The sequence below is a fragment of the Ictalurus furcatus genome, chromosome 11, assembly GCF_023375685.1.
Source record: "Ictalurus furcatus strain D&B chromosome 11, Billie_1.0, whole genome shotgun sequence".
Classification (NCBI taxonomy): domain Eukaryota; kingdom Metazoa; phylum Chordata; class Actinopteri; order Siluriformes; family Ictaluridae; genus Ictalurus; species Ictalurus furcatus.
Genome location: NC_071265.1, coordinates 7,363,161 through 7,379,692, shown reverse-complemented (window position 1 = coordinate 7,379,692; position 16,532 = coordinate 7,363,161). Strand labels below are relative to the sequence as shown.

At 40.2% G+C, this 16,532-nt stretch overlaps 1 protein-coding gene across 1 annotated transcript; it reads left to right on the top strand.

The window, feature by feature from the left end:
• The first annotated feature begins 259 nt into the window (after positions 1–259).
• Positions 260–16,135, top strand: orc1 (origin recognition complex, subunit 1). The gene is made up of 21 exons (XM_053636455.1): positions 260–471; positions 736–837; positions 1,013–1,140; positions 2,386–2,558; positions 3,112–3,490; positions 4,422–4,671; positions 5,951–6,013; positions 6,244–6,345; positions 6,432–6,672; positions 7,324–7,430; positions 8,357–8,458; positions 8,545–8,785; positions 9,415–9,521; positions 10,218–10,319; positions 10,421–10,592; positions 10,731–10,838; positions 13,126–13,275; positions 13,412–13,531; positions 13,775–13,941; positions 14,320–14,407; positions 15,879–16,135. Exons 2-21 carry the CDS (start codon positions 740–742, stop codon positions 16,071–16,073), a joined length of 3,093 nt encoding a protein of 1,030 aa, XP_053492430.1. The 5' UTR covers positions 260–471; positions 736–739; the 3' UTR covers positions 16,074–16,135.
• The last annotated feature ends 397 nt before the right edge of the window (positions 16,136–16,532 follow it).

The window sequence follows — 16,532 nt, the reverse complement described above, 5'->3', positions numbered from 1 at the left end:
CATCAAATCTAGGCAGAAATTTGTTTTTGCGAATAAAAATGATTTACAATGCAATACAAAGAAATTAATAACAAGATCAATAGCATGGAAAATAAATACAGAAAGTTTTGTTTGATATTTTATTTTACGATGATTGAATGAACTTCCAGGTGTGAAGTATTTAACACTCTACGTAATGTACTCATAGGTTTGGTTTCGCCTATGATTAACAGCTTCCGGGTGTGATACTAACCACTTCCGCGGTCAAGTAGGCGTGGACAGTAACAAAACGTCATTTACGCGCGAAAAAAACTGGTCTTGACTTGATGTAACGGAGGGTTGTTAAGGTTTATAGTTGTGTTACTTGTAGATTTGGGTTTTTAAAACATTTTAGATCGAGTTTTCAGCGAGTTATATTATTTATATCCGGTCAATGTGCACGCGAGCAATCGGATTAACACGTGTTAATAGAATATAAAGGAGCTTTTAAAGGTAAGGAGGTGTGTGTGTGGTGCGGGTAGAGACGTGATGATGAAAGGCCGAATCACAAATGGTTTCTTGCTCCCTATAGAAGTGCACTGCAACAGCTGTGAAAGAATGGCTTGTAAACTTTTATATGGTGTATCATACATTAAATCGTGACTAATCATTTGAGATTCAGCCTAATGCATGGCTCAATACTTTGATCAGTAGGGTGTGTGTGTGTATTTATATGTAACTGTAATGCAGTTTAGGGCTTCTTCTGTATCTTTTCAGGAAAATGAGTCGCTACTTCACAAGACTGCGTGTGAGAAGAACTTACACGTGGCCTGGAAAGCCGATCAGTAAAGACAGAAAGTTGAAGAGACTGTATCACGAGTAAGTGTAAAGCTGAATCAGAGAATATGAGCTTAGGACTCGGACATCTTTATTCCCATTTCTGACCACTGGACTTCATCTGGAAATTGAAAAGCGACTCTGTAACTCAGATCTTGGTGTGAAGTCGTTTAGTTTCTATCGTGGCGGTTTATAAAATGTATGAAATGCTCCGCAGGTCTTTGGCGATATCTGTGGAAGGAAGACCGGACGATGTAGTGGTGTCTGTAGGTCAGTACATTCTGATTGAGGGAGATGACGACGACAACCCGTATGTCGCACAGCTCCTCGAGCTTTTCTCTCATGGTAAGTAGTGCTGTGTATTTCCACGCTTTCACATTACTGATGTTTTCTTCTTTTAGGCTACGCTCACATTGCCAGGTTGAAGGGACACACGGCTGATTTTCTGCCTTTTTGTGACGCATATCTGTGACACTCAGATTTAAAAAAAAAATTTGAATATTGTGGAAAAGTTCTCTTTTTTCCTGTAATTTGATTCAAAAAGTGGAACTTTCATATAATCTAGATTCTTTACACACAAAGTGAAATATTTCAATACTTTAAATCATGCACTGAACACTTGGTCGGGGCTTTAATCCTTTTGAATGAATTACTGCATCAATGCGGCGTGGAGACATGGACATGGGACATGGAGGCAATCAGCCTGGGGCACTGCTGAGGTGTTCTGGAAGCCCAGGTTGCTTTGATAGTGGCCTTCAGCTCGTCCGTATTGTCGGGTCTGGTGTCTCTCATAGATTCTCTATGGGGTTCAGGTCAGGCGAGTCGGCTGGCCAATCAAGCACAGTAATACCATGGTCAGTAAAGCAGTTACTAGTAGTTTTGGCACTGTGGGCAGGTGCAGAGTCCTGCTGGAAAAGGAAATCAGCATCTCCATAAAGCTTGTCAGCAGATGGAAGCATGAAGTGATCTAAAATCTCCTGGTAGATGCTGCATCGACTCTCGACTTGAGAAAACACAGTGGACCAACACCAGCAGATGACATGGCAACCCAAATCATCACTGACTGTGGAAACTTCACACTGGACTTCAAGCAACTTGGATTCTGTGCCTCTCCACTCTTCCTCCAGACTCTGGGACCTTGATTTCCAAATGAAATGCAACATTTCATGAATGAAACCTTCACACGTCTTTTGAGTTAATTCACTGATTTAGAGCTCTTCTCAGGTCGACATTTCTGTATTATAAATTCTTTATTAGAATATTTTGAGATATGGGAAATTAATGTGTATATGCTGGGTATTTTGGAGAACAAGTGCATTCTCGTTAAAGATAGATATGTATGGGTCACGTATGTATATATGTTGTACAAATGTGAATCCTCAAAATGTACAGATTCGGTCTGAGCAAAAATAAATAAATATCAGAATTGTGCAAAGAAGCTTGTAATGTGAACGTAGTGGCTCAGGTCGGATTTGAAAACATTGGATTTTTGCATCTACACAGTCCTAAAAGATCAGACTTATCAATTCAGCCTAGTAACATAGACTTTGTGCTTGTGCATGGTTTTAATAACCTGTGAATGTCTGTTAGATATGGATAAGCAGAAGAGGGCGGTGGTGCAGTGGTTTGTGCGGATGTGTGAAATACCCAATAGCAAAAGGAAGTTACTGGGCCGGGAAGCCGATCCACAAGAAATCTTTTACTACAAGGATCCCTCCTGTGATAACGAGGTGGATGCTCAGACCATCCTAGGAACAGTTCAGGTATGTGTGTGTGTCTGTTTATCCATCCATTTTCCATACCACTTATCCTACACAGGGTCGCTGGGACCCAATCCCAGAGGACTCGGCACACAAGGCGCGCGACACCCTGGATGTGGTGCCAACCCATCGCAGGGCACAATCACACACACTTTTTGTCTTTTATAATACAGAGCACATGCTCACACACCCATTCACACACTACAGACAATTTGGAAATGCCAAACAGCCTACAGTGCATGTATTTGGACTAAGAGAGGAAACCGCCGAAGCATGGGGAGAACATGCAAACTACTCGCATACAGGGCAGAGGCGTGATTCAAACCCCCAACCCCGGCGGCAAACATGCTAACCGCTAAGCTGCCGAATGTCTTTCTTATAGAAAGTCTATGATGCTGCAAAAAATGCTTTCATAATGTTTTAAGTTTTTTTTTATGAAAACATTAAACAAAGTTTGAAATTACTTAAACGTGTTGTAAATACCGAGGTGCATAGTCCTCGCTTTGCCTTTATTTTGTCTTTATCATACAGATTTGTGTTTCCCTTTCTCATGTAGATTAAACACGTTCCTGTTGAGACTCCTTTCCCAGACGACAAAAGCAAAGACACTCTGTTTGTTAAATTTATGTGGGACACTAAGACATTCCAAGTCATGGATCCTGAGTTGATGAAGCCCCCTCAAAGACCCAAATCTCCACCCCCGTCCCAGCATCCACCACGACTCCGTGCTCTCCCCACCCCGGACCTCAGCGTGATGAAGCGTGCCATGTCCGGCATAAACACCCCCAGAAGCATGAGCACCGGCAAGATGGGTTCCACCGAGGCCGAATCGGCTCACTCCGCCTCCAAGCTGTCCGCCGCCAAACTGCTGAACGTGAAGCGGAGAGACCGAGTCTCGTCCAACCCAAACATCCGCAAGAAACTCGACCTGTGCAGTGAGTGCTGGTGGAGCGTCCTAATCCGTGCTTTCAAACCCTTTGACTGAGTTTGTCGACTCTTATTTTATGTCTGGCATTTTATTCTGCTTATTTCACGGGGGTGACCTGTAAATGGAAAAACGTAGTAACAAAGTAAAAATGCAAAAAGAAAAACATAGTGAAAAACTCAGGAACTCATTAAGCGTAAGTCCTTATTGAACATCACATGCTTGTTGCTGATTGGACGTGGCTTGTGTCTATAAAAAAAAAAACAAGCATTGCACGTTTTCAGCGTGTTATCTAGTTAGCCTACAGAAGACTGCTTTCTTTTAGGCAGTTTTTCAGCATTCTCATCATACTGTTATTGTTATTATTATTATTATTATTATTATTATTATTATTATTATTAATGCAGGTCAAATTTGACCACGTATCTAGACTGAAGTTATCTTCGACTGACAGGCGCTGTAGCCAATCAGCAGCGAGCATGTGATGTAAGGGTCTTTCTGCTTTGAGTTAATGCTATATGCTATATATTTTTCCAGATTTTGCTGTTGTGGTTTTGTTTTTTTAATGTGTTCTGTACTTATGGCTCATCACATTAGTTAGCTTTGTGTTTAGTCTTGGCTTGAGCTAGTGGAAGTCTCCAGAGGGACTCGGATGTGCCTCCATGCAGCCGACTGTAATTTTACTTTATATTCCAACGATTTTCACAAAATTTGCTTTATTGCCGCTGGCATAAACTTTAGGTGCAGTTGTCTTTCAGTCAATCATTTAATAATTGATGATGATTCAATTCAAAGGCCAGGCTTGACCCAATAAGGCATCAACCATTTCATATACTACTGATATAAACCCAGTGCATTCGCCTGGCTAGTTCAACATGTATGTACAGCAAAATAAGGCACAAATAATGATTTCGGATTCCAACCCCCTCCCCACACCTTAGGTCCGGCGAAGAAGCTGACTAGTGACGATGTTCTCGGGGAGATATTGAATGATGTCCAGGAGACTGAGGAAGTGCTGGCCAGCGAACTGGGTGCTTCTCCACCTCGTCGCATCGCCATCTCCATCTGCCTGACCCCACTCAAAGACCCAGTCTTTAACAAAACATCCACTGAGGAGAAGAATCTGTCCATCCAGCCTCCGCAAAGCCCCAATAAACCCGATCACTCTGCTTGTGATAACACCTCCACCAGGTCAGTTTTAATCTACAGCAGGGGTGTCCAGTGTTATTCGGAAAGGGCCAGTGTGGGTGCAGGTTTTCATTCCAACCAAGCAGATTCCACACCTGAGGCTATTCAAAGCCAAGATCAACTGATTAAACAAGTGGAATCAGTTGTGGCTCGTGCTTGATTGGACTGAAAACCTGCACCCACACCGGCCCTTTCTGGATAACATTGGACACCCCTGGTTTAGAGATATGATGTGGGCAGATGTACATAGTTTTATTTTTTAAAAGCATTACCTGTTAAACTTTTTTGTACCTTTCTAACTGTGGACTTTTCATGAAAACAAGTTGGTTCCTGAATATTGATTGTTATAGCAGCTATAACAGTCATTCCTTTAACAACTTTACCCCTGACTGTTACAAAGTAGCTGCCTCTTGAGACTCCTTCCAAAATGTTCTTTACAAATGTCTCCTAAAAAAAAAAACCCCACAAAACCTCGCCATATCAATAGTTACACATTTATATGGAGCATCATTTTACTATAGAAACGATAACGAATTAAAAGTACCGTAATAAACCTTGCGGCTCTATTGTCTTTCTGTTGGATCAGATTTGAAAATTCAACAGTGCTGTGGTATTATAGGATCTAGTACACTGCTGTATTCAGCAGAAGACCAAGTCTAATTAATGATTAATGTAAAGAAAAGCCTTCTTCAAAGCTTACAAAGCTTACTTGCTCAGAGTCGAGCCTCTGGAAGACGATGTGTTCGAGTCAGAGCTACTCCTCAGTAAAGGCAGGACGCCTCGTAGGAGAGAAGCCACGCCCAGGAGAGCTGGTCTGAGTGGGCACAAGTAAGTTCGACTCCCCTGTGAATTCTGGCTAAAACGGTTGGGGGTTGAGTTAAGGTGATGTTTTGCCAAGTCACAAAACCTCATTTCAACTTGTTTTTCTTTGGTACCACTGATCTGGTTTCTGATCAGTTTTACTCGGATTGTGGTTCTTCTGCAGTAGTTCTTCCGACTACTTCACACAAAAACACTGATATTGGTGAAGGTTCAAAGTGTTTGTTTGGTTTTGGATGCTGGAAAGCACACCGCACCTTAGCATCTATGTTTTGTTTTGGAATATGATTGGTTGTGTATGGACGTAATATCATTTTGCAGCACATAGAAAACGCACCTATCTAGAGCTCTATGTTCATCTGTTGGAAATCTGTTTCACCGAGCATGTCAACGCTGGGAGGAACGTGGATGAGTGTCTCTACGTAATGGCGTTAGTAACTCATGTGTCTTTTAACGTTGGCAGCGCAAGAACTCCATCCAGGATGAGAGAGTCGGTTACAGTCCGAGAGCCTGCTCTTGCTGTGCTGTAAGTATATAGAGATATAGTAGGGTTTGGAGGGGGGGGTATTTTAGCAACTAATCTATGTTCTCTGTTGGGCCGAAATATTTGCGCACTCGCCCAGATCGAATAGACTTTCCGGTAGCATCGACACTATATGACGGTCCTTGGATTAAAGGCAAAGTTTGTGCACGTTTGCATTGAGGGAAATCTCTGCATGTAAACACTACTTGTTTGTGTGATCGTTCTGCTCTCAGGGCTGAAGAAGAACACGAAGACTCGCCTACGCAAACTACTGAAACTCCACGCTCCAAGAGGAAATCTGCCCAGCTTGTGTCCTCTCGCATTCAAAAGCAGCTGTGAGTTCTCAGGTTGGAAACTTGTGCCATCTTGTCTCTTATTTATCTCCTGGTGATGTAGGTGTATTGTATTGTTTGTATCGTAGGAACGTCCTGAGTAGCCACGATGACCTGCAGTCTGATGGTGAAAACGCTGATGACGACGGCTGTTTCGTGCCCTCTAAGCTCGATCTGGAGAACAGCAGCGAAGAGGAAGAGGAGGCGAAAATGGACAGTGAAGACGAGCTAGTGGTGAAGAGGAGTAGGCGCTCGGCAGGTCCGAGAACGCCGTCGGCTGAAAAGACCCACACTTCTGCGAGAACTCCTCGCGAAACTCCAAACAGGAAGGTACAGCAAGACAAAGCAGTGAAATGTAGCAGAGTGATTAAATTTATTTTTACATTCATAATAATTCATTTGGCATATTTGCAAATAAGACTGGATTAAACTAATACATTTTGGGTTTAAGGGCTTTACCCAATGGGCCAATCTCAATCTTCAGTCTCCTTGATCACTAGCTCAGAGTCTTAACCTGATGATAATCTGATTAAATAATCAGGTTAAACAAAAAGCAATAAATATGAACGTTTTCCCCCCACAACATATTTATGCTTTTAGGAGGAAAGTTCGATAAATCTTTATGATCATTTTTATGAGGGGAAAACCTTGGAGACATTATTCACAACACATGTAGTCAAATACTGTAGGTTAAGATATTAATAGTGAGAAGAGCAAAATTATATCGGTCACGCAGTGCCGCAAACGTCTGCGTATCCTGTGAGCAGTGTATGGGTTTTCCATTCATCATGAAGGATGCAAACATTTTGCACTCACCTGTATTTTTCATATAGCCTGTATAGATGAGAGATGCATTGAAATTACTTCTCTGTTCCAACTGGAAACCACAGAGCATTCGATCAATGTGCATTCAGCATGTCTAATTAATTACATTTTAAACCTAGTTTGTTTCTCCCCCCCCCCCCCCGCCTATGGCTGTAGTCTGCTCCTCCCACTCCCCGTACGCCTCGACATACCACGCCAAGCATTCCCAGCCGAAATCTGCCAGCCAGGAAGCCTGGGAATGTATTGGAGGAAGCAAGGGCAAGGTAATACAGTGTTATAACTCTTTCTGTAGACTTGCGTTTCCTAATTTCTGGAGAGCATTTTACAAAGCAGTGTTTCCTAGGGTGTATAGATATAATTATCGAACCCTTTATTTAGCGCTGGCTCCGTGGTCTCTATGCTTGAGTGATTTGTGCGAGTTCTACATGCACATGGCAAAGATTTGTTTACATTTCTCTGTCTCCATTGTTTTTCTTTATTTATTTTGTTTTTAGTTTTATGTGGACATTTTTAGCCCTACTTGCCGCTTAACCATTTTTGGGTTCCTTATCAACTTGAATCTTATTTCGCGCTTATTCAGACTGAGCAAATGGACTGATGGATGTGAAAGTACATTTAAACTACCCGGATAACAACAAAGTGGTGCCACATCAGTAATATTAGTCTACGTGAAATCTCTAACCTTGGTGTGCACTTTAAATATTGTCCACATTTCTTGTCTAATAGAGTATTTATGCTATTCCACATCACTGCTGCTTCAATCCAATCCAATCTTATCTGTATCAGCATGCATATATCACTGCACACATACATATATCGCTGCAGAACTCAAAATATTTTACTCAACACTTTGAAATTGACTCCAGAAGTGTGTGTATGTATGTATGTGTATTTATATACGTGCGAAACCTAACACACTCGCACACACTCACAGCTGTAATAAATTCTACAATAGATTTCTTTGTGGCTCAGTCTGTGTTAATATAATGTGTTTATGCTCAAAACACCTTTAGGCCAGATGGAATAACCTTTCTAGTAGCATCGACACTATATGACGGTCCTTGGATTAAAGTTGAAGTGTATGTACTGTAATTAGGGTGCTGCCAGGGTGCAGAGTTTGTGTATGTTTGCACTGAGGGAAATCTCCACATGTAAACACTACTTGTGTTTGTGATCGTTCTGCTCTCAGGGCTGAAGAAGAGCACGAAGACTCGCCTAGGCAGACTACTGAAACTCCACGCTCCAAGAGGAAATCTGCCCAGCTTGTGTCCTCTCTCATTCGAAAGCAGATGTGAGTTCTCAGGCTGGAAACTTGTGCCATCTTGTCTCTTATTTATCTCCTGGTGATGTTGGTGTATTGTATTGATTGTATCGTAGGAACGTCCTGAGTAGCCACGATGACCTGCAGTCTGATGGTGAAGACGCTGATGACGACGGCTGTTTCGTGCCCTCTAAGCTCGATCTGGAGAACAGCAGCGAAGAGGAAGAGGAGGCGAAAATGGACAGTGAAGACGAGCTAGTGGTGAAGAGGAGTAGGCGCTCGGCAGGTCCGAGAATGCCGTCGACTGAAAAGACCCGCGCTTCTGCGAGAACCCCTCGCGAAACTCCAAACAGGAAGGTACAGCAAGACAAAGCAGTGAAATGTAGCAGAGTGACTAAATACTTTTAGTATTTATGTTCATACTAATTCATTTGGCATATTTGCAAATAAGACAGGATTAAATTCATACATTTTTGGTTTAAAGGCTTTGTTCAATGGGCCAGTCTCAATCTTCAGTCTCCTTGATCACTAGCTCAGAGTCTTAACCTGATGATAATCTGATTATTTAATCAGGTTAAACAAAAAGAAATAAATATGAACATTTTCCCCACATAACATTTATGTTTTTAGGAGGAAAGTTTGATGAAAGTCTTTGTTCATTTTTATGAAGGAAAACCTTGGAGATATTAATCATGAGAAGAGTGAAATTATATCATTCACATCATATGATGTGACTTAAACGTCCGCGTATCCTCTGAGCAGTGTATGGATTCTCCATTCATCATAAAGGATGTTAACGCTTTGCACTCACCTGTATAGTTTTCATATAGCCTGTATAGCTGGGAAATGCATTCAAATTATTGCTCTATTCCAACTGGAAGCCACAGAGCATTCGATTACTGTACATTCAGCATGTCTAATTAATTACATTTCAAATCTATTTTATGTTTGTTTTTTGTTTTTTTTTCCCCCGCTAATGGATGTAGTCTGCTCCTCCCACTCCCCGTACGCCTCGACACGCCACTCCAAGCATTCCCAGCCGAAATCTACCAGCCAGGAAGCCTGGGAATGTATTGGAGGAAGCAAGGGCAAGGTAATAATGTCATAACTCTTTCTGTAGACTTGTTTCCTAATTTCTGGATAGCATTTTACAAAGCAGTGTTTCCTAGGGTGTATAGATATAATTATCAAACCATTTATTTAGTGCCACATTTCCTGTCTAAATGGTAAATGGTGCACTTGTATAGCACTTCTATCCAAAGCGCTTTACACTATGTCTCACTCACCCATTCTCACACACACTAAAGGTAGTAGAACTGCCATGCAAGGCGCTAGCTTGCCATCGGGAGCAACTTGGGGTTCAGTGTCTTGCCATCAGTGTGGCATCACGTGGGCCGGGAATCGAACCGCCAACCCTACAATTAGTGGACAGCCCGCTCTACCACCTGAGCCACAGCCGTTAATAGTCTTTATGCTATTCCACATCACCGCTGCTTCAATCCAATTGTATCCTATCTGTATCAGCAGAAAACCTACATGTATTGCTGCAGAACTATATATATATATATATATATATATGTGTGTGTGTGTGTGTATGTGTATATATATATATATATATATATATATATATATATATATATATATATATATATATATATATATATATATATATATATATATATATATAATATATTTGTATGTATGTATATACGTGTGTGTGTATGTATATACGGGTTTTTTTTTTTTTTTTCTTCTTCCACGTCTTTAAATCATTTTCTTTCCCCAATAGGTTGCATGTATCTTCAGTCCCTGAGTCTCTGCCATGTCGAGAGCAGGAGTTCCAAGACATCTACAACTTTGTGGAGAGCAAGATCATGGATGGCACTGGAGGGTGTGTCCAGCTGTGTTGTGCACAACATTTCCCAACTCAGTCCTGCTCATTTGGATAAAAAGTGGTGTTTAATTGCATGCTGTCTGTTTGATGTTCTACAGGTGTATGTATATCTCAGGCGTTCCTGGCACAGGGAAGACTGCCACAGTGCAGGAGGTGATCAGGTCTCTGCAGCAGGCAGCAGAGCAGGAGGAGATCCCACCGTTCCGTTTCATAGACATCAACGGCATGAAGATGACCGACCCACACCAGGCATATGTCCAGATTCTGCAGGTGTGTACTATGGCTGTGTTTACTCCTTCAGCATTCTCCTTTCTTTCTGTCTTTTTTACTATGCATTCTGTGTTTTTTTTTTTTATTATTTATTTATTTATTTATTTATTTATTTATTTATTTTATGATGTATTATAGAAACTGACTGATCAGAAAGCCACGGCGGACCATGCTGCTGCCCTGCTGGAGAAACGCTTCAGTACACCAGCACCAAAGAAAGAGACTACAGTGCTGCTGGTGGATGAGGTGAGTTCCCAGAACCGTTACAAGACATCTGTGGGATGTTAAAAATGTGAGCATAAAAATTTGCACAGTAAATCAGATTTGTTTTATAAAATCCCTAAATTAATTTTTAAATTCTGAATTGTGATACTATATAAAATAGTTTTTATTCTAGCAATTAACCAAAGGATTAGTCTGAATTTAAATGCAGCATACAGTTATGTGGAAAAAATAAGTACACCCCATGGAAATTGGCTTTTTTGACACATTTGGACAAGCAAACATTTGATCCTCTTTGAATCAGTGCCTATTAATAAAGTTGATGCACTCTATAATACATAATTACTATACGTTTTGTAGTAATTTTCACAATTTAAATTAACAAAAAAAAAACAGATCAGTCATATGAAAAATTAAGTACACCCTAACATTTATCACGCCTTCAAATGCACCAAATTAGAATCAGGTGTTCAAGATTGCATGCCAGTGATAAGAGCCTGCTTATTTATACCCCTCTCATATCTAGTGTCTGGTGTTCCCTTTGTTATTGAGGTGTGTGGTGTCATCATGCCAAGAGCTAAAGAGTTCTGTAAGGCCCTTAGGAAAACAAGGTTGTGGATTCCTATGAGTCTGGCAAGGGATTTAAAAAGATCTCCAAGTTATTTGAAATACATCATTCTACTGTAAGGAAAGTCATCTACAAGTGGTGCAGATTTCAAACGACTGGCAGTTTGTCCAGGACTGGCCGTCCCAGCAAATTCAGCCAAAGCGCAGACTGTCTGATGCAAAAAGTCTCCAAGAACCCCAAAATTTAATCACGGGATCTGTTAGGAAGTCCTGCAACTCTTGGTGACAAAATGCATGCTGATACAATCCGAAAGAGATTGCATAAATTTGACCTGCATGGGAGGCGTGGCAGGAAAAAGCTTTTTGTTGTCTAAAAAGAACATTAAAACAAGACTACAGTTTGAAAATGAACATATAGGCAAAGGCCAGGCCCTTTGAAATAATGTACTCTGGACAGACGAATCAAAGATGGAGTTGTTTGGCCGCAGTAACAGCAGTTATGTTTGGCGCAGACCAAAGACAGCTTTTCAGTGGTGACAGTGGTGGAAATGGTATGGTTTGGGGTTGCTTTGCTTCTTTAGGGACTGGACAGCTTGCATTCATTGATTCAACTATGAATTCTGCATCATATGAAAGAATGCTTGAAGATAATGTGAGGTCATCTGTCCCGAAAGCTGAACTGAAATTTAACCTTTCAGCAGGATAATGATCCTAAGCACACTAGGAATGGCTCAAAAAGAAGAAATGGAGGGTTATGGAATTGCCTAGTCAAAGCCTGGATTTGAATTCCATTGAAATGTTATGGGGGGATTTGAAATGGGCAGTACATGCAAGAAAACCCTCAAACATCTTGCAACTGAAAGAATATTGTATAGAAGAGTGGTAAAAAATTCCAGCAAGCCTCGTGGACAATGATGCAAAACGCCTACAAGAAGTTATTTCTGCTAAAGGGTGAAATACTAGCTTCAGAGGCAAAGGGTGTACTTACTTTTTCCACAGAGGAATATCACATCTATTGATATTTCTGTTGAATAATTGATTTAAAAAGCTCATTTTCCTTGTGGTTTTGTTCAAGTATATCAACTTCATTAATAAGCACGGTCAATATGTCAAAAAAGCCAACGGTTTCCATGGGGTGTACTTATTTTTTCCACATGACTGTAGATGTTCAGTACAGGTTTACTTTGTGTTTACTTCACTCCTATTATTATGTTCTGATAAATCTAATGGCTCTACATTGCTAAAATGGCTAAGAAACTGTTTACAAAAAGAGAGTGCTAGCTCAAGAAAGTGTTAAATGGTCTGAACATCTCTATACCTTAACCTCATTAAAAAAAATTAAAAATCCACTCCCTGTGAATATTTGTTATATGCAAGGTTAAAAAACTTCATGTGCCCCTGTTATACCAAACACCCAGCTAGCTAGGTAACTGAATTTTAGCATCTGTACGACCAGTCACTGGAAATATCTCACCATCTTGCCTCGAGTAGTGAAACGTTTTAATATACAACACAAAAAAAAGTTCAGTTGTCACTCAAGTAAAGCGCCTTCAGGTTTTTCCTACACAAATCAGCTCATTAGCATATTCTAGCCTGTTTTTATGACCTCATTAATTAAATGTATACGTAACACACTCCCCTTGGCAAACATGTTTTAAACTGATAAGCATATACATTATATGTGCAGTGTACTGTAGATACACATTATCTAGATGAGATGAATAAAGTTATATACATTTTCCAGCTGGACCTTTTATGGACCAGGAAGCAGAACGTCATGTATAATTTATTCGACTGGCCAACGAGACGGCATGCACGTCTGGTGGTCCTGACTATCGCTAACACCATGGACCTGCCCGAGAGAATCATGATCAACCGTGTGGCCAGTCGCCTGGTAAGACTCCCATCAATAAGATTTTACATTTAACTGCAATGTGTCTTATGAGTTATGAAATGGAGTATTAGTGTTAATGACACGGAATTATTAGTCAAATATGTTTATGACCAATATGCGTGTTTGGCTTTCTCAGGGGCTGACGCGCATGTCCTTCCAACCGTACACTTTTAAGCAGTTACAGCAAATTATAACATCTCGACTGAACAGACTAAAAGCTTTCGAGGAAGACGCTCTTCAGCTAGTCTCTAGAAAGGTAATAAGTTTTGAATTAATTTTTCTAGTGCCTTTCCTGGTCCTTAATAGTTTTGGTGTTTAACATAATTCCCCTTTAGGCCTCATGACCAATAAAGCACGATGCAGGATTCTACCATAGAAGTAACGTTTCTAGAAGACCACATTGATTATACGTCCTTGAGTAGTCCCCATCAAAACTGCTCTAAATGTACTGATTGTCTGGCTGCTTCTCTGATTGTGACTGTCATGTTGCACCCCCCAGGTTGCAGCTCTGTCTGGTGATGCACGTCGCTGTCTAGACATCTGCAGACGCGCCACTGAGATCTGTGAGCACTCTGGTCCGAAGGGTGCCGTCGGGTTGGTTGGAATGAGTCATGTGATGGAAGCCTTAGACGAAATGTTCTCTTCCTCCTACATCACAGCTATCAGGTGTGTTGGAGAGTGTTTAGTTTAATTGAGTTTAATTGTGATTAAACTATTACAAATTGTATGTGTACATTTATGCACAATGCCAAAAAAACAGCTGTTCATAGCATTATATATATATATATATATATATATATATATATATATATATATATATATATATATATATATATATATTTATTATATATATATATTATATATATATATATATATATTATATATATATATATATATTATATATTCTAATCTTTTAAATCAACTGAAATTTTGTTCCTCATTTAACTGAATAATCCTAATAATTAAGAATAAGTTTCACTCATGGTTATGTTTGTATCATGCAATCCCGCTCCTAGTACTTAATACGGGTCCTGTTTATTTCAGGTGTGCCTCTCTACAGGAGCAGCTCTTCTTGAGGGCTGTGATTGCAGAGTTTCGCAGGCTGGGTCTTGAAGAGGCCACCTTTCAGCAGGTAGTGTCTGATTTGATGTGTGGCTGTAAGTTTATGATGCATGCACACGTGAATATGCTGTTTATTGTTAATTCAAAACATCCAAAAAAAATCATCCTTGCATCGTCTATTGACTAAAACCAAATTCAGAACAGTTTTAGAATGTGCGCAGTTAAATTTCACTGAAGGTTATATTTTAGAAACACATTACAGGTGCTTTAATACGGTGGTCCATAGTGCACAACACAATGAAATTTAAAAAGCAAACATAAGTTAACACAACGGAAATGCTCCTGACCACTAGGGGGCAGTATTGTCCTTGAAAAACAAGATGGATAAATCCATTGTTTTCAACTTGGACAATTTTGCTCTGCTTTTGTTTAATGAATTGTCCCATTAAGATTTAGTTGACTTTAGTTTAGTTGACCAATTACATACATTAACTGGAACAGAGAATCTCTTGTCATGTCCCAAATTCTAATAGTCATGAAATAACACCAGGAATCTTTTTTTTTTTTTTTTTTTTCCCATGCTGACACTGCCCCCTAGTGGCCAGGAGCATTTGTGTGGCGATGTGGCTTGATTTCTTTGTAACGTTAACTTGTTTGCTTTTTAAATTTCGTTGTGTTGTGCACTACTGGGCCACCGTACTTTAAATCGTGGTTAGAACGGATGGTTAGGGAAAAAAAACATTGTAAGATTTTGAAGTTTTTCCAAATATCTTATTTTTAAAAATACCAACTACAGTCATTTAAGTGTGGGATTTTTTTTATTTTATTTATTTTTATCAGTGTGTTAAGTAAGGAATAAAGCACGAATGGGTGGTGAGAAGTTGATTCTTCTCCTATCACAGCATATCCCAAAGTGTTTTATTCCTCTTGTACCACAGCAGTTTGCCAGTACTAACAACTTTTTATTTATTAAAGAACAACACACCATACTTCCTTTCAGTTAATAGTTAGATTTACGCATAGCTTATACCAGCTGTAAACAAACGTTCCCTCACCAATCAAACCCCCCCCCCCCCCCTCTCTTGAACCAATAACACCCAAGAAAAAGTGCATCTGGTCATGTTCCCAAGAAACCGCAAAGCCCTGAAAAGCTGTCCTGAAGACCTTCCTGTTGTTTAAAAACTTTGGTTTCAGCTTTAAATTCTTAAAAAGCTGTAGAAAGACGGCACTGGAGACTCCTTCTACAATAATGGATAAATGTCTCCTCACAGAAAACTACAAAATGGAAAAATCCATTTATGTAGAGCGTATGGCATACTGTTCTCAGAGCTGCACTTAGAACTTTAATCAACATTCTGAACAATCTGATTCGAGAATCCAACAGCACTGTGGTTTAGTTATTTCTGGAGAAATGGGTTACATTTTGAACAACCTTTCCACATCTTTCTCACACCCTGAGCAATATATTACAAGCAATATGGTTGACCTGTGAATATGGTCAGTTGGAGCTAAATAAAGTTTCTCAATGCCTGTTTCCCCAGGTGTTTTTACAGCACCAGGCCTTGTGTCGGGTAGAAGGGCTGCAGCCAGTGAGCGTGTCTGAGAGCCTGGCTGTGTGTCAGAGGTTAGGAGCTTGTCGGCTGCTCCTGCTTGAGCCCAGTCGCCTGGATCTTCTCCTCCGTGTTCGCCTCAATCTCAGCCAGGATGACGTGCTGTACGCCCTGAAGGCAGACTGAGTGTGTGTGTGTGTGTGAGTGAGATGCTAACTAACTCAGAAAGGTTTAATGAAAACCTCAGTAAAGCTGAAATGGAGAACATGGTTGTATTTATACCCTTGGACCGATTGATATTAGCTGGTACTGCTTGACCTGGAAGTATTAGACTGTCTGATACCTTTAGCGGTTAACAGAAGTAGTGCATTTTCGTTCAATGCACATGTGATACAAGATCCCTCAAAGGAAAATTTTTTTTTTCCCTCTCTCTAAATAAGATTTTAGTCTCAGACGCTGGCATTTTTTTGGCTAGTGGCATTGAGCACGTAATGTTTTGCATGTAAAATAACCTTTTTTTTTTTTTTTTTTTTGTTTTGTTTTGTTTTGTTTTTTTTTTTTTACATCGAATTGGACTTCTCAGTTAGGTGATTCATTGGTGTTGAGCACAAAATAGACTGATTTACAAGAAAAGAATCGTTTCAT